Source organism: Gavia stellata, chromosome 5 (genome assembly GCF_030936135.1).
Source record: "Gavia stellata isolate bGavSte3 chromosome 5, bGavSte3.hap2, whole genome shotgun sequence".
NCBI lineage: Eukaryota > Metazoa > Chordata > Aves > Gaviiformes > Gaviidae > Gavia > Gavia stellata.
The window spans coordinates 9,714,892-9,741,040 of record NC_082598.1 but is presented as its reverse complement, the minus strand read 5'-3'; the positions used below and the strand labels follow the sequence as shown (position 1 = coordinate 9,741,040).

General features: G+C 49.7%; 1 protein-coding gene across 1 annotated transcript in view; it reads right to left on the bottom strand.

Moving 5' to 3' along the window:
* Window positions 1-21,877, bottom strand: part of NAT8L (N-acetyltransferase 8 like) — a 28,161-nt gene extending 6,284 nt beyond the window's left edge. Inside the window, exons 1-2 of the mRNA XM_059818140.1 lie at window positions 21,544-21,877; window positions 19,987-20,151 (exon numbers count right to left, since the gene is read on the bottom strand). Of these exons, the coding sequence (XP_059674123.1) occupies window positions 19,987-20,151; window positions 21,544-21,877 (499 nt within the window). The remainder of the gene's footprint in view (window positions 1-19,986; window positions 20,152-21,543) is intronic.
* Window positions 21,878-26,149: the final 4,272 nt, after the last annotated feature.

Below are 26,149 nucleotides of genomic sequence, written 5' to 3'. Positions count from 1 at the left end.
ATGAGACATCAGCCTTCCCCACCAGCACGAGTCCTGCGTGATTGACTATAGCAGGTTCCCAGAGCTTCCGAAGTCCCTTAGCACTCAAGAACTGCCACCCCAAACCCCAGAACTTAACAGCATGCATTGCTCTGACAAAGCAAAACTGTGTCTGCCAGGTACTTTTAAAACCCGTTGTTTTCTAGTGAATTCTAGTATTTCCACAGGAGCAAGCAAAGCTCTGCCACCCCAAAACATCCTGAACTCACACTTGGGTCCTCCCCTGTGCCTGCACCCATGCACCAGGGCAGTGAGGGGGTTCAGGGCTGAGCCAGATAAAACTCATCCCTGCTTTCCATAGGGCTGGAGAGAGGACAGCGCGGCTACTGCAGCCACTACCAACTGCTGGTGCTAATTTTGCGTGGGTGGGGTTGCATCCCTGTGGGAAGGGGTTTTTCTTGGAAGCTCAGCACAGGGCAAGTATGGAAACCTTGCCCAGAGGCAGGCCAGTCTTCTCCCTCTTTCTTCAAGAGGTAGCACCGCTATCTCCCACAGCCAAGCTCTTATTAACTCTTTGAGGGTTATTCGTGGAACATAATTTCCAGACAGACATGCAACTTCTCAAGGCAATGTCCCTTCAAGCACGGACTGTGATTTTCAGTTCCGCTTCAACATGTCACAGTGATGCAAATGTCAGCAACTCCCCTCCCGGCTCAAAGCTGTCCCAGGTGATGTCCTCAGAGCATCATCCAGATGAGGGGACCAGTGGGGCTGCCCAGCAGCTACCACCACTGCCGGGAACCTGCCAGGCAAACGCCAGCTCCTCTGCCTGCTTACAGCAGAGCCAGGAAAGCATCTGAGGACTGGCCACCATGAGAAAAAGAAGCTGATATCAAGAGAAACCCTGGCCAGGCCAGGTGTGAGCTCTGGGAGGGGATGGAGGCTGCCCACAGGCTCAGTGTGTGTCTTCAGGGCTTTGCTGGGAGGAGCAGCATCCTGCCCAGGGCAACCCTCCCTTTCCAGCCTAGATTTTCCTCCAGGCTGCTAGGAAGGGGCAAAAGGAGAAAAAACCCAAACAAAACCCTAGAATCGGCCCTGTGCTTCCCATAGGACAGGACCTGAACTGCCTGTGTCCCTCACTCTTAATATACCTACAGAAAAGCTTGCCAAAACCGACAGGCTCGCTAATCCTAGAGATCCGAATGCCCCCAAACTCCTCCCTGCGACCCGCTGACATACTGCGGCACAGCCCGGTGCAACACCACCGCACAGAAATACCATGACAGAGGAAATGCAACACGCTGTCGTATCATGAAGCTTTAAATATTTGCCCCTGGAGTCACTTGTTCAGCATCCAGGGCCGTCTTTCGGTGCGATTTTGGCCAGAGCAGCGGCCCTTTCTGCCAAGCAGGGGTGGTCTGAGCAAGGCCGTACAGAGGGAAGAAGGGAGTGTCCTGCACTGGACACAGTGCTGTGCAATTAGTACTTATTTATAGATAACAGAGTAAAAAGCCCCTAAGTTCAGTGTCTTGCTTCTCCTCCTGCCAGTGCTATTTACATACGTTGCTTTGAGCGAGACAGGCTGTGTGCAGCAGCAAGTGGACAGAGCCCCTAGCCCAAAGCCGGCTGTGCCCCGGCTGCGTAGTGCTGACACTGTTTAAGTCCCTGCCCGTTCATCCTGTCTGGGTTTTGAAGAGGGAGCAGAGGGACTCAGCACTTGAGGCAACTCTCCCTCCTCCTTCCCCTCCATCCTTGGCAAAACGCGGGGCAGACCAGCCGAGTTACATCCGTGTCAAGGCAGAAAGGAGGCTCTTCTGGGGAGAGCGTGGCTGCCGCGATGTGAATGCTGCTGGCGGGAGGAGTTTGGAGCACAGACGTGGCACATCAGCTGCTGCCTGGCCACAGACACAGGCGGTTGGGGTGCAGGGACTAACCAAGGACAGGCAACCTGCTACGGACTGCAACTGCTCAGCTAGCCAGGTCGGAGAGGGATTTATTTGTGTTTGAGAGGCACGTTATCTCTCCTTACCTCCACTTTTCCCATGTCTTGAGTTTCTCTCCCTTTCACCCTTCCAGTTCCCCTTGGCTTCAAGCAAGGCTGCATAACAGTGCCAACAACTTCTGCTAATAACTCTACACTTTGCTTCAGTTAAAAGGCATTCCCGGAGGGCTCCTACAAAATAATGGCATTTCAGAGTAGTTTATGGCCATGGAAACTGCGTGAGATATGAGAGACCCTGACTCCAGCACTCCTGATACCCCTGAGCATCCCTCTACACCAGACAAGGCTCAGGCATGGGGGAGCAAAAAAAATGTCAGGGACACACAAGAATTATTCATGCATGAAATTAGAAATGCTGTGGGACCCTTTTCTTCCCATAAATAACTCCACATAACCTACCACCGCAGGATTCATTGCCCTGTAATAAATAATTCCCTGCTGGAAGAGCACAGGGCAGCACATCTATATGCCGAGGGTGGGTGACACCCCTTGATTCATGGGGCGTCTGGGCAGCAGGCAATGAGATCATCTACACTGCATGAAAAGAGATGGATGATTTGGTCCCAAGCAACCAGCTCAGCTACTTCTCCATCTACCTTGCTTTCCATCCTTGCTACCTTTCACCTTTGTTGTTACAGAGGACTGAAGCTACCTGCAACCATCTCTAAGCTCAGGCAAAGCCTCCAGAGCTGCAATCAGCAGGAGATCAGTGGGATGACAGTGACATTCAGCATCCAACCCGCAACACGGCCACAGCACGGTTCCACGCACGTTCGCTACCAGAAACACCGTGACTACGACCCACAACAGCAACAGGTCTCAAACTGCCCCAGGAGACAGGAATTCAGAGGTGGCCTCTGCAGCTGGTAAACCTGAGCATAAAATGAGACATGGGAGGTGAAGGGGTTTTGGACTGCGGTCAACCGCTGACCTAAACACCTGTGCAAACCCAAAAGCATATTCAGATTCATACTGGTATATGCCGTAATGTGCCACCGCTGATAAAGCTGGAGCAGCAGCACATGCTGCTGGTCCCACCAGGAGGTTTTCCTGCAGCCCAGCTTTACCTTCACCTGGGGCTGGAAAGGGTGGTGGGGATGCAATTTAGAGTAATAGTACAAGAACTGACTTTCATCAGTGCCTGCTCCATGCTTCCTGATGGAGCTGGTCCATCCTCAAGAGCACCCCGCTACTTTATTGCGGGTATTCCATTTTGGGGTGTCAAAGCCCCTGCAAAACCCCGAAGATGTTGCCAGCTAGCTATAGTTTACTTTCATTCTAATATTTTGACTGGAGAAGAGAAAAACCCATTCTGCAGCAAATGGACTTCAGAAAGTGGCCAGGTTTGGTCCTAAACAGCATCTCCTGCTGTCACTGCTGGGGATGTAACCCAGCAGACATTTCTAATCCTCCTAAAACCTTTGCTTTAGACCTCACCCTGTTCCTCTGAAACACCTATGTGACAGCTCCCATGCATGCACCTTACTCCTGTAAAGCTTCAGGAGGACCCAGCCTGAACATGTGAAGCAACGCAAGCTGTTAGTGGCCATACCCCGTGTCAGCACTTCACAGGTTGATTTTTCAAACAGGCTTCAGTCCCACCGGGCCCAGAGTGTCTCCGTGTGTGACAGCACCGGGGGAGCTCAAAGCCCTGGGAAGCGCTCGGCGCATCTCAGGAACAGGCTTTTGATGAGACAGCTAGAAATCTAGGCGATGCCGCAGACAGGGTAAAGACAGCCCTTCCGGCACATTTCAGAGGGTGCTATATTAAGAAGTGCAACAGCAGGACTTTAAAAATCTTGTATCTGGCTCTTTTTGCTAGCCGTGATGCACCTTGAAAAGCAAAGACTGTAATAAAGCCACTGTATAACAACTGTTCAAGAAAAAGCTGCAGAAGCATTTATGTGGGATTAGAAGTACTCTGGTTATCAGGGCGTGTTTAGCCTGGTCCCTCGCTCTGCTCTCCGCTACTGAAAAGAAGGACCGGCTACAGAGAAAGGAGAGACAAAACCACCGATTTAGCAACTGGGGTCTACCTGCTGGGTCATCAAGACAAAGCACAGTTTGAGAAACCAGGCATTGTCTGTGGTTTTTGCATGTGAGCAATTGTTATCGATAAGCAAAGAATTAAATAGCTTAAAGGAGCGGATACAGACTAGAATATGCGATTTTGGCCCGGCATTGTCCTCAGGGCTAACTGGACGGTGAGTCCCAGCTCAATGGAGCTGGCTCAGCAGAATGGACTGGTCTGCACAAATGGACAAAGCCAGAAAAAAGTATTTAAAGTACTTTCAGAGCAGATGTTGGCTATGCATCCAAAATCTGCACTAAGCCTATCAGCTGCAGAGTCAGACCGTAAGTAAACCAATGCTTTAGAATTTAGACTGGTTTTTAGCTAGAAGTTTAAAGGAAAAAAGAAATCAAGCCCTTCTACCAGCTTTGCTAGCCTGCGTCCTCCCAGCAACTGCTCCAAAAGACTGACATTACAATTAGCTCCTTGTTAGTTATATTAGTTTACAAAATAAAATGTGTTGCCAGTTGTGTTTTAAGCCAGCTCCTTAAAAGGACATTGTTAAGGCTTGGTCTCCATCTTCTGCATTAATCTTAATTAATATGGCTTTACTGCTTTCAGAAAGGTACTGAACTTATGTTACAGCACTTTCCACTTCCAAATACTGAAGAAACTGGAAAAATCTACCATTATTGGATGTTTTAGAATTCATTATTTTCTGGCCGACTTTTATTTCATATGCATTACTGTAAATAGGCACTAAGCAATAATCTTCAAATGACTTCGATTCAGCTTAGCAGTTGGCCAAGCCATAAATCATACAGGGAAAATGGATAGAATCGATCTTATTTTTGCCACCCATTACTACTTGTCTGATCTAAATTTAGCCAAGACTCCCTTTAGTTCAATAGAAGTGCCTGTATCTACACAGGTATTGCACCAAATGCTTCACAGCAAAGAGAGAAACTAACATTACATTTACTTAAGGTTAAACAATAAATGCAATTCTGAGCTCTCCAAGGACTTCCAAGGAGTTTTATGCTGCTTTAACCGAGGTCAATAACCTTTAAGGTGAGTCACCCTCTGGGAGAGCCCCTTTTCTGCAAATGACCGTAGCAAAGCCTACACAGCTCCCTGCAAGCAACTACTTTTAGCCAGGAATAAGGTAGGCAAGATGAATTGCACCCCAAACGTAGGTTCAAACTTAGGGTGTGGCGTAATGACGCATTAGGACAGAATAACCCATCTATGTGTGCAAGCTCTTTAATCAGAGTCAAAAACAAGGCTGAGAGGTGCTTTCCCTACCTTACAGCCAGATCACCTACCTATAGTGAAAAGAGAGGGACTAAAAACATTTGCATATTTAAAAAAAGTGACAGACAAAAAAAAACCCTAAACACATCCCAAAAAAGGACTACGTTGCTTACATTACTCTCAGGGGCATCAAGGATGGCAGAGCTGGGAATAGGTCACCCCCAGCAGATAACCGACGGCAATTTATAGCATATAATCCCAACGCAGGGGATAGGGCTCCACAAGTGCTGGTGCAGATGCTGACTGGTTCTGCAAACACACCCAAATCTATGTCTTTAAGGCAGAGAAGTGACAGAAAGGGGCAACGGCACAACGTTCAATTGTAAGTCATGTAAAGGATGCATATATTTAGCCAAAACATGCTGTATGGCATGCTTCAGTGGTTCTGAACATGAGGTTTTTTCCCCCCTTAGCACACTCCTCCTGTCCTCAAAAGCCTCTGAATGAGGACATCACTACCACAGCAGCCAATGAGCAACAGTGATGAGTAGCAGTTAGCAGTATTTTTGGTGCAGAAACACTGACCAAAAAAGTCTCAGACCCCAGGGCAGCTCCTCTGCTTTCCTTCCTGGGCTGTACCAGGAACTGATGGACAGGGACTGCATTTCACCAAATGCTGCACGGCAAACAGAAGCTACCACGATACTCTCCTAAAACTAGCAATAAATACAACTCTGCTGCACTCAAAACCTTTCTTTCTGCAGATGACTTGACTTTCACAAGAATCCTACCTTGTTGCTAATGCAATGAATCAAACCTCCCCTACCTCTAACTTTCCATTGTATTAATAATCTACAGGAGTGAAATAGCAGTCATAAGGAGTTATATTTTCTCTGAAACCACAGTGAAGAATTAATTACTCAATGTAGAGGGAAACAGGGTGAAAAAAGAAAAGTTTCAGGGCACAGATTTGGTACAAACTACAGGCTGAAGACAGCTGGGACATGGCTTGATCTCCCTGAGCCTATTGCAAGCAATAAACATTTCTTTCTATTTCTAGCACAGCAGCTTGAAATGATGCTGCCCTTACACAAACACACCCTTCCCAGAGCTCAGGCATGGATGACCATTATAATCAGCTGGGGCCAACTCACCCCATCATATCACAGCAGGTGAATAGTCACTATCTGCCATGCCGAGATGAGCCCCCAAAATCCATTGCAATGGACTGGGAAGAACTTGAGAGGCAAGGAATAAGGGTGGCACCGAAGCACAGCTCACTACCTCTGTCCTCCCCAGCTGCTCGCCAAGGGTGCTTCTTTGGGTGATTCTCACCGGGACCAATCCTGCTGACTTGTTAGTATGAGCCCCCCAACCAAGAGGTCAAACCTATTCCCCTAACATCTGGGTAAGGAGTAGAAGACTAAATAACAGGAGAACTGAAATGATAATAAAGCTGATAAGGAGAATCAGGCTTGGGTCAACCAACCAAACCCACAGCCTCTCTGCCTTGCTGCCATCGAGGCAGCACAGCGTCTCTAAGGAGGTGTTCACCCTGGCATAGAAGGGGATAAAAACCAAAACAAAACAAAAAAGCAATTTCCACCTGCAGCATGCCAAGAAACAAGGCCTTTCCCTTGGACAAGGGATCTGCCATGCCGTTCTGATATTCAAGGTTAGAGGCAGCAACAGGACTGACACTTCATTTTGTAGCAAACGCAACTCCTGACCCATATAAATAAATGAATAAATAACTGGCAAACCTCTCTGGAAGCAAACCTTCCTAGTATTCCCTAGGTGCTTTTAACAACACCACCTTTTAAACACCAGAGGCCTTCCTCCAGCAACGAGTCTTCCTCTACAGCACACCAACCAGCCTATCCTCTTCTGGAAGAGCAGGGAAAGAGGCGCTCACCCCACCACACGGCACCGGACCCTGAGGCATTTTGCTACGCTGCTGTGGGGCTGAACCTGACCCATCGACAGCCGCAGGCACCTGCTGGTGTTAGCACCTTCCCACACCTCCAACCCAACCCTCAACCAACCAACACGGTGGGTACCGCTGCGTTCCCATCCCGCTGTGCTTGTAAAGCCTGGCTGCAGGAGATGCTGAGCCCCTCCTGAGATGGTGTCTGGGGGTCCTCAGTCCTTCCGAGGCAGCCGGGCCATTGTGTCAGCCAGGACTACCAGAGACATTACTGCAATGGGTGCTCTCTCCTTGAAAATAAACAAAGGCTTTTTTCCAGCAGGAGAAGCCTGTGAAGACCCTTCAGCTACCACCTCCCCATGGCCATCCCACCGCAGGCTCCCACTGTAAATGAACACCTTTCCTGCCTGCAGCCTTCTTACTTTTCCAGATTTACTGTGAATATTCAAGCCCTGAAGGGCTGTTATATTTATACCTAACTCAGCCAAACTAAGCCCTGGTGCAAGGTTGCTCCAGTGCATCCCACCCATGTATGCCAACTTCCCTCCACTCACTCCGTTGGAGCCTTACACAGCAAGGAGGGTGAACACTGGGTCAAGGCTTCCCTTCCTTCTGTCACCTAAGTAATGAAAACAAAAGTCCTCTAGGAAGCCTCCGTATTGTTTCCTTCCACCCACCATGCTGTGGACCCCCCCAAGACCTCCCGAGCAGTGCGAGCCTCCACCACCACACATCACTTCAATTTTTAACTCTCAGCAAACCGGTGGCAATGCCCCATGTAAAGTCAGAGCACTGCCACAGTGCAAAAACATACCTCGCTGTTGTTGAAAACAACGTGTTTCTACATCTCTCTTCTAGTACATCAAGGCCAATGGGCCTTGGGTGTAATTCTACTGAACTCCACTACTCCAGACTGAAACTAGCGCATTTATTTAATGTGGCAGCAAAAGAAAATTCTGCATCCATAAATACATGAACATCTGTCGGACTGGGCACAGACAATGGACTTGTTGTGGATGATGCATTAACAGCAAATGCAAATTGCATGTGTAAATCTCTACATCTCTAAAAGTAAAAAAAGAAAAAACTGCTTTGCCACGTGTTCAGACTACCATGCCAGATGAGTCAGGCCAAAAAGTCCCTATAAGAGCCTAATCCAGTTATTCCCAGATCTCCTGTGATGACCATCTATCAACATCTTGCATCCTACATCCACATGAGCACAGTTCCTTCGAGCCTCAGCCTCAATACCAGTCACTAGAGCCAGGGACTTGAAAGAGGTTTGTAAAATAAATCAGTGGAGTGAGCAGGTGATAGGCCACGTCTAACGCCATTGGGGAGACACGCGAGAAATGAAGGGCAGTCTGCTGAGGGCTTGTGAAAGCAGATACTTCCGTGCCCTGTACCATCAGCCTGCAGCACGCTCATTCACCAAGTACCTGCAGAGAGGGGATCAACTTATAAATATGAACAGCACCTACAGCAACCAGAGCCAGGAGGGATGCAAATCCACACGAACCTGGGTAGAAATGTAGTATTTTGAGGATCTGTTGGATTTTCCCAACTACAAAGGCAACACTAAATAGCACTAAACCCCCATACCCAATGCTAAGTCAGGGCAGAATGAATGTAACTAAGAGCAGGTTCTCAGCTGCAACAGCTCCTCCTTCTGATGTACCAGTTTTCCCTAAAACATGATAAATTAATCCTTCAGGCAGCTGATAGCACACACAGCAAACGCAAGGTTTATTCCATCACTGCATTTCCCGTTTACGTCACAGGTTTCCTGTAAATGTCAAAAGAGCACTTGGACCCAGACTGAAGGATGCCCCTGAGTATACGCTCAACTCCCAACAAGAGACAAGGGATTTAAGCACATGAGCAAGTTAAAGCAAATGCTCCACTGAATCTTTAAGCCAAACTGTCCTAGAGTTCAGTCTCAGTGGATGTGGGGAGTTTTTAATATTGGGGGGGGGCTTTTTTTTTTTGAATTTCACTGCAATCCTCTTTAGCTGTTTGAGTTATCCATGAAAAACGTTCCCACTTCAAGAATCCTTGCAGATGCTTTGATGCTTTTCAGACTACTGATGGCTCAAAAAAAAGCCCTGTAAAACCTGATGATGGCTTATTCCCAAATGAAAAAAGCTGCCAGAGAGGCACAGCTTGATGTTATCCTCTGAACATTTGCAGGTTCTGAAATCACACCAGATGTATATTTTCATAGCCATTAAGTGAATCTAATTGACTTTACAGGCAGCAAAAGCTTGAAAAGGTGTTTTACAAATCCCCCTTCTAAACAGTTTGGAGTTTTAAAAAAAATCTCTCATTAGCATCCCTTTCATACAGTAACTTTCCCCCCGCTTGCCTTCTCTCTTTTTTAGCAAATCCCACCACTATGATATAATTCCAATAACGAGGACTTTACCAAGATGCTAACTGTCATTAAGTGGAGTATCTGCCATACCTTTATCACTCTGTCTCTAACTAACCATCATCCAAAATTGCTTAACACTTACAAACGGCAGGTGCTCCAAACCAGGCAATTTTCAAAAGCTTCTCTTTGCAGTTCTACTATTTAACATTATTTTAATTTGAAAGACTACAGATTTAGGTCTTCCCTGGATTCCCACTAGAAGTGTTACACAGTGTTTCTGATGCTGTTATCTAGTTCCAGGAAGGATGAACAGATTTGGCACCTCCAAAAAAAGAACAAAAAACCCTGATCTCAGCAAATGAAGCGGGTTTTTTCTGTGCTCTGACTGCAATAACAATTTTATATATCCTATTAAAATGGGAAGAATGGGTTTTATAGGAAAAAATCATAGTGAAAAAGATCAATAGGCCATGCCCAGATACATCTGGGAGCTACGCGGGTCAGATGCTCTAAAGAAGGTGTAAGAAATCCTGTTGTTGGCAGCTCCTTTGCCTTTAGGCAAAATGTTCTCTCCCTACCATCACCGACACGTGGGTTTGTGCACTGACGCACTCTGTTTTCAGCTTAGCAGACACAATATCCTCGTGCTGCTGACTTCTATTTATTTCCTCATCTTTGTTATTCTGAGTATTCTACCAACAAAAATAAATACTTGCGCTCACCATGCAAAATGTCTGAACAGCAAACTAAGAAGGAGAAGAAAGTACTTATAGACCGATATTAAGCAAAGGGACATAAATTTAAAAGCGTAATGGGAGGAAGGGGAAGATCAGAGAGCTACAAAGAGGGATGCTGGGTGTGGGAAACACCAGAAGTGATGAATGAAGCAAGAACCAGACCAGACAAAACCACCAGAGATTTCGACACAGGGATGGACAAGAGAGCCAAGCAGAATTCAAAGGATAAAAAATGAAAATATTGCAGTTTGACACGAGACTGGGAAAGTGGGATACAGAACTGCTAAGGCAGGGGAAGGAAGAGGAGACAAAAATGGAAAAAAAATAATTCAAGGAACCACTCTTGGTTCCCAATAGTAGACTTTATTATCTGGTAGCTGTTGAAATGAGTGTTGTATGCACTGAGGAGCCATTCATGGCTGGACAGCTGGTCCATCACCCCCCCATTTCAATTAGCAGCGGTTAGTGCGGAGACCAAGAGCTGCAACTGTAAAAAGCAAATAAACTTGCATCTCTGATGCTGGTTTCCTAGTCAGGATTCAAGCACATTGGCAAGAGAGAGCGGGAGCAGCTTGTATAGCAATTACTGGTGATCGAGGATAAATCTAGGCAAGTAGCCTACCTAAAAAATGCAGTTTTGTCAATTCAAAGCAATTTACACGTTTGTCCTGAATTCACCAAAGATCTTCAGCCAGGAAAGAAAACGCAGACAAAAGCCAGGCTGGCACTAGTCCTGCGCACAGCTCATCCCCCAGCGCTGCTGGCGGAGACACCTCCGCACAGTTCGGTCCTCCCCGGGGTCATGGGGGATGTCCCAGCTGCCGGGACTTCGGAGATGGTCCCCCTCGACACCACCTCTTCAACTGCTACACTGGTATAAAATGCCTAAATATAAAATTTAAACAGAGCCTGGGGTCCAGGCAGTCCCAGCGCTGGCTCAGTGTATATTTAATAGTGCCATACGAAGAACAACAGAGGGACCTGCCTGGGAGGTAACAAACATGAACTGTATCATGGCTCTACCATAATCAGCATTTTTAAAATATATACTTGAGTCTGACCTTTGCTTCTTGAGGAAGCCTATAACAGAGCCAACAATTTTGGTTTAGGCTGAAAAAAGTATTACATTCACCACTAAATACAGATTTTTGCTTCTTCATAGTGAAAAATCAGAGAGGAAGTAGTAAATCAGCTTAATTTGGATGAAAACTATCCTCCATTTTATTTTCCGGCTCCTGAACCAAAAAATCGTTTTCTCATAAAACCTCTATTTTTCAGTTTTGCCACTTGGATAGATCCTAGAAGCAGCACATGAATTTTAAGTGACAAATATTACTTGCAAGTTATCATTTCAAGCAGTACACACTAATGTGCAACTAATGCATCGTATTTTTCTATTAGCGTTTACACTGTTGTAAATCCAATTTTAAATAGCAATATGTCACACATAGCCACTTAAAAATACACCTGTAATACATGTTTCCCGTTACCTAATTTTGAAAAGTCTCCTTTCAACTCACAGAATCCCATTTCAAAGCAGAAACCCAGCCTGGCACTAAACCGTGGGAGTCCTAGGTCTAAATTTTAGAATTACCCTGTAAGAAATAAAATTTTCAATTCTTGAAAGAAACACTTGTCAAACAGTTATAAAAGACAATAAATGATACCGTATATGCTTTCATAAATAGTTAATTGATTGCTGGGGTCCAACAGGTCAATAGGTGACTTAAGAATGGCTCAAAGCCATCTGTAACAGATACCACAGCTTGTACCTGGCTCTAACCAGACCACTACAAACTAATTTTTGATGCACCCTTAATAAAAGGCATGAGGCTTCTTGGTGATTTCCCCTTGGCACTTAGCAAAAAAAAAACCTTATTATATGGTTACAAATAATAGATTTGTGAATAGAAACTAGGTAAGACGCTGCTATCTTTGGATTCTCCTTAAGACTGCTTTCATTAGCCACCTGTCAGGAAAAAAACAACTTGATTCCTCAGCTTCCTAAGGGGGGTGGAATAAAAGGGGGGGAATCTGAAAATATACTTTGAAGCTCCCTGTTTCACTGATGCAGAAAGCAACAACAAAGGCCCGTACATCCCTCAGCTCCGTGCAGAACCAGGTACTGGCAAAACACTCTGAAGTCTCTCTTCTTCCTTTAGTCTGGAAGGGAGTAGCATCAAACATGTGATTATTTGTAACAGATCTCCAGCACCGCATTACCAAAATAAAAGCGTGTGCTCTGCAATACACCGGTAAACAACGCCGCAAGCTCCCAGAGCCCACGAGGGTCTCGCAGCCGCCCAGAGCCCCGACAGCCGTTCCCATCCCACGTAATTAAATATAAGCTGCCTGAATAAAGATGTAAGCCTACAGAAGGAATATGTGACTTTGAGAAATCTGCTTTGAAATTTAGAAACATTTTGAATGGAGTGTCTTCTTGACAATCAGGCCATGCATTTAGGCTTTTACATTAAAAACTGCTCTTTCAACACATTTAAAGGACTTATTGACAGCAATACCAACCGACAATTTCTAAAGTATTGGGGCCCCTGGTCGTGCACACTGGGAGGAACCAACCTGACCACAGACACTCCTGAATAAACCTAAGAGGCTAAATATAATACTAAATATAATAATGTGCTTGGGAATAAGATTTTTCAGTTCATGTTCCTACATCCAAAATTCAGTGTCGAGGGGCTCAAAGCTTTGTACTTTTAAAACCCTTGCCACTAGTTACATACCCAACAGGGAGCCTAAGTTCAGGCCATTATGACAATCTTAACCTGAAAGAGACTTTTGGGTAATTGTTTTAAATCTTGGCCATTCCTAAGAAAGCGAGAGAAAGAAGAAGAGCCGCTGAAAACCCTTTATAAGGGTAATTAATTTGCATTTAAACTTGTGGAGAAAATTCTGCAGTCCTTTTTAGGTTTAGTTACTAAGACAAGTCATGAGAAATTGCACACAACCTTGCCAGAAAACATCCAACACCGGAGAAAACATTAAAAAAATTTACTCAAAGCCAGAAAAAAACCCCAGAATGCTTGCTGATCCTGCCCTCTTCATGTTCCTACGTCCCAGCATGGCTTGTGTTTGACAGTCTTGAGAAGTTAACTGTGCCTAAAAAACTACTGATCTTCAATTTACACAGCTTATTACTTCTTGTATTGAAGATTAATGAATAGCACTTGCATGTACTGGGGTTTTTTAAATACCTGCAGGCAGAGCTTACGTTCAGAAGCATCATATCCACCCAGTCATGGCTACAACTTAAATACTGCTGCATTAACTGACTGTCATGGCAATTAGGGACTACCTTTACAGAGAATTTTTGAACACATGGAGGAAAAAGAAGGTTATATTGCTCTGCAAAGTTTACTATAAAATCTATTTTCATCTAATTTTGACATGGGACCGTGCCAAAGCTCATGGGTCTGAAGTGAGAGCTATTTTTGTCTTACGGATACACACATTGAGGAATGGGTTTGTGCATATATTCCTGCCCCAGGAATAAGTAAATATGGGGGGGAAGGCTGCAGTGGCTTGCCCATGAACATCTTTATCCCACTTGTGTGCATGGCACAGCCTGGAATCCACAGGCTGCCCCGCTCACCAGACAATTTCAGTTTTCCCATGTGCCAGCCCTTGGCTGACAGCACCGCTCTTCCACCCTGCACTACCTGAACCCCCCGAAAGTGGAAAAAACCTCTGAATAAAGATTTTTGTGGGGCACAAAGACCTTGCAGGCCCCTGAGTGGGTTGAGCGGAGCTGACCCGGCACGGCTCGGTGCAGCATGGGTCTCGCATGGTGCGACCTCCAGACCCAACCGGCGCTTGTCGGCAGGAGCGCAGGGTTGGGCAAGGGCCCGGCAGAGCTGCCCGCAGCTCACCCTTGCATGATTCAAATAATAAATATAAAAATATTTCAGTCCATTACTAATGCTGGACAAAGCACATCCCTAACACTTGGAACCATGAGTTGTTTTGCCTATTGCTTCCCAACAACCTCTGCACTGGAGATGAGGAATGCCAAACCAGGCAGTTCCAGTGCTGCTAAATTGTAGGCACCCAAAAGCAACAATGGGAATTGCTAAGCAGCAGCAGCATCATCCCTGACCACCCCTCTCGCAGGAGGCCAGTCTCAGAAATACTTTCAGGCACAATACTTCCCATTATAAAATATATTAAAGGTCTCTAATCCTAATCTTGTACGATCTCTCTGATGTGCAAGTCGCATGCCTTGAAGCACCCTCATTGAATAGCAGAGAGATGCCAGCACGCAAAATGCTCACGGGACAGACCCTCCGCTGCCTGAGGACCTGACCACAGTTCCCAGCAGTGGTGGGGAGCAGAGCCGGGAAACGCCGAGGCAGAGATAAGGACACAGCCTCTCCCCTGGGTTTCCCAGCTCCGAGCCCCACGCCGGACTCCCCAAAGCGGTGCGTGAGGAGAGGCACGCGTGAAAATCCCGACACACGACAGCTAGCTCAGGGGTTTGGCAGATACGTGAGGTCAGGGCACTGCGTAAGCCAGCAAGAAATGCTGAAGATAGGGATGCTTCAGATTCCAGCTGCCTTTCGGGCACCAGTGAGCGGGGCAGGGCTCTCCCAAAACACATTCCTTCACCGGGAAGCAGCAGCCCTGAGCCCTCTCCCAGCATCAGGTAACTAAACCCTTTCTTTGCAAAGCAAGAGCTGCTCTATTCTTTCCAAACAATGTTATCAGTGGGCAGCAGTGCTCCAGCTTATCTGGCAGCTTGAGCATTACCCAGAATGTGGAAGAACTGGGCTCCACGGCAGCCCCTCCGCCCCAGGGGCTCTGTGGTGGTGAGAACAGCCCCCCCCACCAGCTTGCAAAGGGTCTGAGCATGACAGAGCAATGACAGCTTCCAGACTTAGGATCTCCTCCCAAGGTGGCCCCTGTATTTTCCCTGCACCCCAAAACTCACTGTTGCTCACCCCGCAGCTCCCCCGGGGCTCAGCACCAGCTGAGCGGGGTTAGCAGGAACCACACGATTCACATCTAGCTGCTCACCTCCTTGCAAACACCTGGGTTCAACTCCTCTGGTGTCAGCTCTGCCCCTCCGGCATCAAACCCACTGTGAACGGGCTCAATACAAGAGCACAACTGAAATACTTGCTTATTACCCAGACAAACATCCCGCTGAAGGTGAGAAACACCTCAAAAGGAAGAAGCAGCAAACGATCTCACCTCCTCACAACCCAACTCCGGCCCCACCTCAACTGCTGTCCTTCTGGCAGAAGGATGTGATCCCAAAACCTCTGCCAAGAAGGGCAGGACATCCCTCCTTTGGGCTCAGCTGAGGAACGTGCCACCCAAGAGCGGCAGGAATTGAACCCTAATGAGCCATACCCCTACAGCCCCTCTTCCTTAGGGCACAGTCCCTGTCGCCCAGGGAGGTTGGGATATCAGTCCAGGCTCTTCATCTGCACCCTCACGTACCAGGGGACAGAAGGCAGTGGGAGCTGGAGGCTCTGCTCACCCCTGGATGGAAGCAGGAAAGCAGAAGCATGCATCCCATCCCGTCCCATCCCATCCCGTCCCATCCCAGCACGAGGCACCCAGAGGCACCCACCCGCCCAAAGCGCAAGAGCCACAGATGTGCAGCCACTGCTGAAAACCACAGCTCTCAGCGTGGCGTGTTTAATGTGAACTGACACCCCCTGCAGCAACCACTTCGGCTTCATCTGCTGCATTACGCAAAGCAGATGCCCTCAAGACTCCACCAGGTCCCGCAGCCGCAGCTCTCCTGGTTGCCCATCCGTGCTGTCTGTCTGTCCTGCCCTGTGGCACTGGGCATTGCAATGCAGCCACCCAGCTCATCGCTGGTGCCCAAAACCACTGGCAAAGTTCAGCTCCCACCACCACCAGGTCTTTGTACTACCACCACACATAGGCATGCCCCTCGGCAGACCCTGCCAGGACAGCCAGCTGCAGGAGATAACACTCTAAACCACTGCAGAAAGACGTGCTAGCTCGTCAGCCAAAGCCCCAGCTCTACTCATTTTGGAGAGCAGCAGTTTTGCATGGGAGGCAAGGAGTCCTGGTTTCCATCAGCTCTCCGGCAGAGACCTCAGCTTTGCAAGAATCTCTCTAACACACCAATCACTGCAAAAGATACAACACGCAACCAACCGGGACAGAAGCTTGAAGAGACACTGTAAAATTGATTAGGTGTCAAAATCATCAGACCATAAAAGAAGCTCCAGCTGTGCTCCTCTTATTTATGTAGAGAAATGCAAGAGGCAGGCCTCTATTTAAAATTAATTCCTTCTTTTTCTTTTTTTGTTTACTAGAGCCTAAGTTACTCTGGTTGACAATTAAGCCCACTATCCAACTCCTTTCTTTTCCACTACCCCAGTGCCTTTTTTCGTAGCCTATGAAGAAAAAAAAAAGGAACGTTCCAATAAGTGCTATTTTAAAAACGAAAAATGCAAGTTTACAAAAAGCTCAGGAAGGTGTTTGAACCATTCAACCTTCTGTTTTAAGACCCTAGCACAGGACTCAACACAAACAATTCCTTTCAAATCAACAGCAATTTCAAGTCACCCCGCTGCATACGAGCTCAAAGTTAAGCGCTGGCCCAAACGTTCTGCCAGATCCTTGGCGTAAGTATAGGAGGGCAAGAGAAAACACAGATTTAATTTTGGCTAGTGTACTTCTGCAAAATCACTGTCAGCACATATTTTTCAGTTCATACAAAATCCAGCAGAGGAAATTTAAAACAATAACTAACTTGGAGGCGAGCGGTTCAGAAAAACTGCACTACAACTAACTCACGGGATTGTTCAATGCTAATCTTTAAGCTGGGTGGTCACGGCATCCCATTGCAGACCAGGTCCTTTTGGTTCAGTTTTAAAACTGACCCACAGTTTTTGCAGACGCTTTAGCAAAACTACCAAGAATGACCCATTTTAATAATTAAAACATTCCCTCACTGTAGACACCTGCCCTACTAGAGACTATTTGCTGTAGATGCTCTGTACAATGGTACCCCAACCCTGGGTACCACAAGGAGCCCACTGCAAACAAGAGGTTTTCATGCCTGGATACCACAGGTGCCAAGAGCAAAACCTCAGCAAAGCCACAACCTCCATCATGATGCAAGACCTTAAGACTACATCCCAGTTCTACCTTTGCATTCGTCACCTTAAGAAACAAGAATTTGCAAACCTGCTACAGAAATGCTCTCTTCCCTTATTTTCCATGTTAGAAGAAAAAAAAAAATTCAAGCTGGTAAACAAAGATTCTCCGAAGAAGGAGCAAGAAGTTGCTTGGTCATACTGCCAGCCAAAGCCAGGCCAACCTGCACTTCCATCAGGTTGGGTTTTTTAACTTGTCTAGGTGGGCTCTGCCCATCTCCAGCCTCTCTGGGCTTCTGTGCCTGACTACCCTCGCTGTGACCATTTCTTTCCTAACACCTCACTGAGAAAGCTTTCACTAACATCTAAGGTGGGAGCAACACGCAGGAGAACGAGCCCTTCTCATTCCCACTGCAATCATTTCTGCCTGCGTGCTGATTTGTAAACTAGCAGAATAAAAGACAAACTTGGGGCTGGAAGTTGTTTTATTGTCATTTTTCTGTCCTTTGGGTGGGATGGGCAGTGCTGACACAGCACGTCACTGCCTTTGTACGTTCAGACAGACAAGGCAGTTCAGACAGATGGCCTCCGAAGCACACAAATCTCTGGGGTTTTCCAGGATGACTGTATTTATACTGCTACCTTATAGGGAAGAAATCCGGCAACTATGTTTTTGGGGGAAACAGGACCAAAACACTGGATTCATGCCTTGTGCACAGCTACACCAAATAGCACCACGCGGCTTCATGGCACATGGTGCCAGTCCCGACCCGCAGGCACTCTTCTCCTCCCCAGTCCCCAAAGCCTCTTTGGCTTTACCTAATTACAACCCCAGCCAACTTGCTTAACACCACTATCATCAAGAACCTTTAACAAGCACCAACGATGCTATAAATCTGCTTTTTATGGCATGGCAGAAGCCTAATTACACTTGATTAAATTCTGTCAAAAATTAAAGCCCACACACTTGCTCTAAAATTGAAACCAGCCCTTCCAGGTACCAAACAAAAGCAATGCTGATGTTTCAAAGACATGTTGGCAACACAGCTGAACCAAATTACATTACTGACCCTAAACAAATTGAGGGCATTCCTCACTCTTCCTTGGAGTCCCTTTCCTTTATTTTCTATATATGTACCGTTAGAAATACAGGCACTTGGATCCATGCCCTGAATCATGACCATACAAGTCCCAAGCATTAATGAGCGATGGAACTCAAACACCTATTAACTCCATATTACGTGTTCTTATTCTACTGGACTCCCATACCACTTTCTCCAGTGTAATACACTGTTGAACCTCACTACAGAGGTTCGGAAATATTTTACTATGAGCCCTTTTGGTTTTGTGACACCACCTTTAATGAAGACCGAGCTTTTTAAATACAAGTCACACGTCACCTGATTTTTACTAAAACAAGCACTGTCAATGAAATGCAACCTGTGTGTAAGATGGGACAAGATTTGTACAAGATACGCACTATGATGGAAAACGAAATCTAAAGCAAGCTCATCTAAGGTATTTGGGGATTTTTACTAGATGAGCATCATTTTAGAAAAACTCAATATTGCACATTAGAAGTGAAGGGAAGTTGATGACTGTGGTACTTCCTACAAGTCCTCTAAAAGCGCCCAGGAAGAGGTCTGTCACACCTGGGGAACAGCAATGATACAGCAAAAACATGGTCACACCTTAAAGCAACAGAGTAGGTACCCTGAGAAGGTGGAACTACGGTGGGATACTGGCATGGCCTTGCTCTCCCAGCTCACCACTAGTACTATGCGACCACCAAAAGCAAACATCAAACCCCAAGTGACTGCCCAGACATCCCCTTGCTCCAGTCCTCAACGTGGATGTACGCCTACAAAAAGGGAAATAGCGCCTGACAAGTTCTAAAGGGACTTATTTTTTTTAAATAATCACATAAGAGATCTTTTACAGCTTAACAAGAAAATATTATCATTAGATACTACATTTCTAATTACATGCATATATGTAACAAACGGATGAACGCATATTATGTCAAACCCAGGCAGCATCCCTTTACATACCTGCTCTGTGCCTCTTCCAAAACACTCGCATTAAGGAAGGTTCTTCTTGAATAACATGGGAAAATGGGCGCAATAACTAAAACGGGTTCCTCTATGCATTTGGGCTAAGAGGCCTTTCATCTCGCCCTCCTCCCTCTTTCAGAGTTAATACCAAGCGTGAGGAGCAAAGAAATACCAAGCTCAAGAAACAAGGGGTAGGGTGGACCTAGCCAGCAGTAAATAACGGCATCATCCACCCTCAGCGCCCCCGAAAACCCACACCCTGGTCCCCGGACCGGCTGCAGGACCCGGGAGTGCTGCGCTCAGGCGGTGGACGGAGGCTGCCTTGGATGACTAGACATCTTGGGAAGGGGGAAAAAAAGCCCAAACCCCGAACCAAAACAAAACCAGAGATGGCTTTGTGCCTGGTGTGGCTAAAGAGCTGCATTCTGGTGACTTTTGAGCTTGCTCAGTGCTGCTGGCAGGAGGAAAAGGTGCCAGCAGCAGGGAGCAGCCATGTTCCCCGAGCAGGGCTGGGGGAAGGCTCCCTCCGGGGAATTCAGACTCACCTGGCGGTTTCATGTAATATTGCTCAATATCGGACATGTCCGTATGCAGCGCACAATCGAGATAGTGGAGGATAACTTTTCTACTGAAGTAGTACCTCATGCCCATCAGAAAGATGGGCAAACAGCAGGTCAGCAGGAAGGACTTGGTCACAACAAAGCATATTACTATGGAGATAAGGAAGAGAAATAAACGATACCTGTCAGAAAAGAGAATTTAGTGTTGATTTCGGAATACAAACTCATTATTAAAAAAACAAAAAACAAGCACAGACAAAATACACATTTGCAGTACACACACAATTCACACTCTCGAGATTATCGTGTTAAGTGACGGCGTATCACGCCGCGATAACCCCAGAGAAGTTTATGGGGTGTCTGGAGAGAGCCGGCCGGGAGGATGCCGCCATGCCATGGTGGGTCCCACCAAAACCCCTTGAAGGGGTGCTGGTGGGGACACCGGGGGCCAGGCACACCCCAGATCCCGCTTCGCTTTCCCCAGCGAGGCCGAAACGCGGCCGGGGCGGAAAAGCCATGCTGCGGGCACGCCGCTCCGCAGCCATGTGTTTGTCACTGCGGCATTACTATTTCCATCGCGGGAAGCACCGACTCGCGGGGAAGGCACCGTGCCCGCCTCGGTGCTGGGGTGCTGCTGAAGACCTCGGGGGCTTCTGCGGACACCCCCAGAACGGCAGCTCCCCCCGGCATGGCCCCAGCCTCCCAGAGCCGCCGGCTGAGACCCCCTGCACCCCAAATGCCCCGTCCTCCCCCCGGCTGGGGACATAGGGGTGCAACCTGCCTGCAACCACCAAGGGCATGAGAAACCAGCCCAGAGCTTGCTCAGGGTGGGGGACACACATTATTAATAATGTGCCCCCCGCTTCAGTGCAGTTATTTGCAAGGGGGGGCACATTATTATTTGCAATGGGGGGGGCACATTATTATTTGCAAGGGGGGGGCACATTATTATTTGCAAATGGGGGGGCACCTTGCAGACGCTGTTTTGGGCATGCAACTCAGAGGTGAGCCCCCCCTCCCCGCCCTCGACCCTGCTGCAGGGGTAACCCCCCTCCCCACGCTTGGGGGGGGGGGTAAAAGAGGGGGGCGCTCCGCTGGCGGGCCCGGCCGTCTCCAGGCAACGCCGGCACGCGGCGGCCCCCTCCGCGCTGGGCTGCGCGGGGGCGGTGCAGTGCGCGGTACAAGGCGCGCACCGCTCCCCTGCACCGCACCCGCACCGCGCCCCCCCGGCCCGGAATAACTAGAAGGACGCTGTACCCTCACCCCCGCGCCCCCCCCCCCCCCCCCCCAAAGCCCGCGCGGGGTCGCGCATCCCCCAGCGGCACAAGGCTCCCCCCCCCCCAGCCCGCCTGCCCCCGCCGCAGCGCTGCGGCTCCGCGGCCGCCCCGCACCGCCCCGCGCGGTGCTGCGGCGCTTCCCCCGCCGCAGCGCGGCCGGGGCGGCGGGTGCCCGGCTCCTCCCGCCTCTCCGACCATTTTGTGAAGAGCCGGGGGGGGGAAAAAAACCCGCGCCCCCCTCCCGCAAAAGGGAACAGATACTCACCCGCCAGCAGCCCGTAGAGCAGCTGAGTGAGGGGCTGCTGCTTCAGCCCCCTGAACGCCGTGTTGGGGATCCGCTCCATGATACCCTCGTAAAATATGCGGCGCACCACCTCCTGCTCGGAGGGGTGGAATTCGCGGATATAGACATTGTCGCGCCGGGGGTCCTCTTTTGGGGAGCTGAGGGGAGGCGGGGGGGCGGAAGGGGAGCCTGCCAGAGAGGGCCACATCTGGGAGGAAGAAACAATGATCGTGTCTTTTTTGGATCCCGGGATTGATTCATGATCCTCCGCCACAATCTTGGTCTCACAAACCATCTTGGGAGACAGACAATGCATGCAAACCGGCCGCGGGGAGGGGGCGGAGGAGAAAAACGGGAGGGGGGCGAAAAAAATTAAAATTAAAAAAAAAAAAAAAAAGGAGAAGGGGAGGGGGAAGGAGCGGGGCGCGGAGCAGGGACGGAGACCCGCCAAGCAGCAGCGGCGGCGGCTGCGCGGGGCGCGGAGCGGCGCGGCCGGGCGGGACGGGAGAAAGGAGCTCCACTGCATTTTGGAGAGGCATTTATAGGGAGGGGGGGGGGGTCCGCGGGTCCCCGGGGTCCTAGCGCCCCCCGCATTGGCTGCGCGGGGTCGCCATGTGATCGGGGGGGCGGGACGCCCCCCCCATCCCTGCACCGCCCCTTGCAAATTACTACGGCGCGTCCCTGCGCGGGGGGCGGCGGCGCCCCGGCTCCCTCCTGGGGGCTCGCGCATCTCTCCCCGCGCACAGCGGTGCGTGGCGGGGTTGGTTGGTTATTTATTTATTTATTTATTTATTTACAGCGCCACACGCCCGGCAGCCTTCTGGAACAGTCGCTGCGGATGCGCGGAGCCGGTGCGCGGAGCGCCGCGGGAGTCCGCGGGGCGCGGAGCCGCGGGTGGGGGGGGGCCCCGGCGCCGCTCGTACCGCACCGCACCGCGTCCCGGCGGGCTGCGACGTGGGCTGCTCCGTGGTGAGTCATTCACCGCGGCGGCGCGTCCCTGCGCAGCCCCGGCGCGGCGCTCCGCGGGGCGCGGAGGGGCGTCCCCCCTCCCCAGGACCCTGCGCGGGAACACTCTGCCGGGGGGGGTATGCCGCTGCGCTGCCCCCAGCGCCTGCCGAGCCCCAGCCGAATCCCCCTCCCCGTTTATCAGCCCTCCCCGGTCGGTAACTTTTCTTCCCGTGCCCGCGCCGCTGCGCGGTGCGGAGCACGCGACCGGCCCCGCCGCCTCCGCGTCCCTCCGCGGGGCGGAGAGAAGAGGCGGCGGGGGGTGCGCAGGGAGGAGGACGGGCTCCTCCTCTTCGCAGGACCCGAAAAGCTTCGGCCTCTCCCGGTTGGAACCGGCCGGCATCTGCCCGAGGCATGCGCCGTGCACGGCCGGTGCAGGGACGGGGCGGAGGCGAGGGGATGCTGGGCGGGGAACCGGGGTGCCCTGCCCCCCCCCTCCTGCAAGGGGCATCGCCCGAGAGCTTCATCTGTGCCTCCCGCTGCCAGGTGACACCCGTGCCGCCACCCCTGCGGCGTGCAGCTGTGCCGCCCCTGGAAGCTTCACCTGTGCATCCCCCGGGAGGTGCACCCCCCTGCAAGGGGCTACCTCCTCCTGCAAGGGGCATCCAGGCACCCCCCGAAAGGTTCATCTGTGTCTCCTCCTCCTGCAAGGTGCACCTGTGCATCCCCCTGCCAGGAGGCACCCGTGCACCCACCCCTCTTTGAGTTATATCCCTGCACCCCCCCTACAAGGTGCACCCATGCACCCCCCATACAAGCGTCATCGCTACATCCCCCCGGGAGGTGCACCCATCCATCAGTGGGTGCAGCCGTCTTGCTGGCACCCTGCAGGATTTGCTGCCCCGGGACCTCATGGGGTACGTTTTGGTCCTCAGGAAGATGCACAGTGACTGGATCTTTGCTTCAAGCTAAAGCTTGATTTCCCCGTGATGATTTCATTGTGGTTTCATTGCTTCGCTTTTCTATTAAAAATTGCTCAGGAGTAAGAGAGACGAGAAAGGGGAAAGGGGGAAGGATTAGGTAAGGGCTTGGAAACCTTCCCACCCAGCGGAGTGGTGCCAGCACCCAACAGGCTCACGCTGCATTGGGTGTCCCTGGTGAGAAGCTGCTCCTCGGGCGGCTGTGGGACCTACCCCGTGGTCAGGCACTGCAGCGCTGCCAGCCCGCTCGGAGGGGCAGGCATGGCTCGGCCTCGCTAGCAGCCGGCTCCAGCGCCCGCAGAGATCCCATTTCTAACGAGCATCTTCTGCAACTGCAGCCAGAGCAACCCCCAGCTCCCAGCGCCTGTTACTGTCTGAACCGGAGATCAAAATGTAGGATTGTAACAGACGGCGTGGCGCAGGTACGACGGCGGCCTTGCTGCTCGGTGGATGGGTTAGCCAAAAGAGCAACATCTGCTCAAGAGTGGAGCCCCCGGTGGGAAGATCCCCCCCCCAGGGAGAGGCGAGACATACGGCATCCCCACGTCCCCCCCTCACGTATCGCCTCGGCAAGGATCAGTTGGACTCCTGCAATCGGGAGATACCTGGCAGCCCCAAATTCACCAAAGCAAAGGCAAAGAGGCTGTGGATGGGAAAAAAAAAAAACGATTAGGGCAGTGTTTGCCTTTGAATCCTGAAAGCTTCGGGCCAAAGATGGGAGGTTGCTGTTTCAAAAACATAATTAAAATAACTCTTAGTTTCCATGTGCTTGGGTTAAGCAGGCATTGATTTTTGTTTGATCCTTTCTAGTCAGATGTGTTGCTTATTTATGAAATAACTACAGTAATAAAACCAACCCATTCCTTTAAAAAATCCCCAATCCACTGCAGTTATGTAACAGCCAGGGGAGCTCCCAATTCCAGTCGCAGGCTATGGACCTGAGTATTTGCAGATGAGTTATCTTTAGAAAGGCACTAAATACTTGTTTACTATTTATGCTGCCACATTTGAGCATCTTATGAACAGTAATTAATGTCCCCTGTTCCCCCGAGGTGACGGGGGTACCGTCATCCTCGGCGACAGCGAGGGAACTGAGGCACAGGGGAATGCAGTGATTTATGCACCATCATGCAGTAACTCGAAGAAGACACAGGCACCGGACCAGATTTCCTGAGTCCTTCCTCGCTGTCTGAATGCCAAACTTTGCCTTTCTTATTGCAAAGCCAAAATTGCAGCTTTCTCTGTGAACGGGGGTGAAAGGGAGGCTCTGGGGGTGCTGCTGCACGGTGGGGAGGAGGGATGGGGAAGGAGCAGGCAGCCGTGACTGACCGAAGCAAATGTCAGTGAAAATCAAGGGCCTCGCTGAAATCAATTGCAAAAGCCAGTCAGGTTCGCAGACAGCAGATTTGGGCCCCTGGAATAAAAAGGATATTGTTAACAGCAGCTTGCTGGCAAGGCAACTGCTCTGCCAGGAGCTTTCAGTCTTTAAGAACGCAGTTGTCATCCCAAGTCACTAAGGATTTTGCTCTTGGGTTTACTCCCGCTCCTCCAGGACCTGAGGGTAAATCTCCCACATGCCATGACCGACTGCTGAACCTCATGGATAGAACTAATTTAATTAAGATGGACAGTTCAGAGTTTGAATTTTATACCAGTGCTCTCAGCAGTTCTCACTGCTCAGTGTAAAGAAGGAGCTTGTATAGATGTTCAATCCGTTGGTACAGCCAGGAAAAAAAACTGGGATAACCAGGGCAGATTGCGTGGCTCTGGGGGGCTGAGGATGTTTGAGTATTTCAGTAAGAAACATGTTTTGCCTTCAGCAGGTCTGCTTTAGGCTGACTTTGCTTTGGATTAGCACATCAAACCCCTAAGCCTTGGAAATGTCATTATTCATCCTTCCCAAAACTGCAGCTCTCATCTTGGGTCAGGGGGAGTCACTCCCCTTTACGGGTCATAGGAAGTACCCAGCAGACGTACGACAGAATTACCTCTTTCGCCGCTGGGAAGCCCACACCCTGCTCTTGGTCTGACACTTTCCGTTTTCTGTCCAACCCTGGGCTTTGAATGGCTTGAAACATCTTTCAACTATATTTTGCTGTAGCTCTTGAAGCAATGAGATCTGTGTGATTGCAAATGAAGCAAACAATTTGGGATGAGCAGTTACTCTTGCAGAGCATCTATACTTAAGGAGCGGAGAACACCAAGGCTGGTCCCTAGCAAACCTCCTTGACCCACTGCTCAGTATCTGCTGGGTCAGGAGAGAGGTGCTGCTGGCACGGGCCCCGTGCCGGAGCACCGCAATATTGGCTCTACCTTTCTTCTGCAAAAGCTACAAGCAGCCACAATCCTTTGCTCATCAGGGGCTGTATCCATCAACCTCGGCAATTAACTGGTTGACAGCAAATACTGCCCCAGGTTAGATTAATGCAGTGACTTTGGAATGGCTCTTCCCAGCAGGATGAGGCGGTCTGGCAGGGATGGCTCCCAGCCTGTCCTTGCAATGTCTCCATCAGCGAGCAAGGAATGAAGGTACCTAGGTTTAAAGCTCTTCTTCTCAACTGCCTCCAGGTTCTCCTCCAACCTGGACCTTGGTCATTTCAACTGTTTTTTCCATGCTTGACCTGAGATGGCCAGAGTGGGCTGAGCCTCCCCAGCACCGCCGG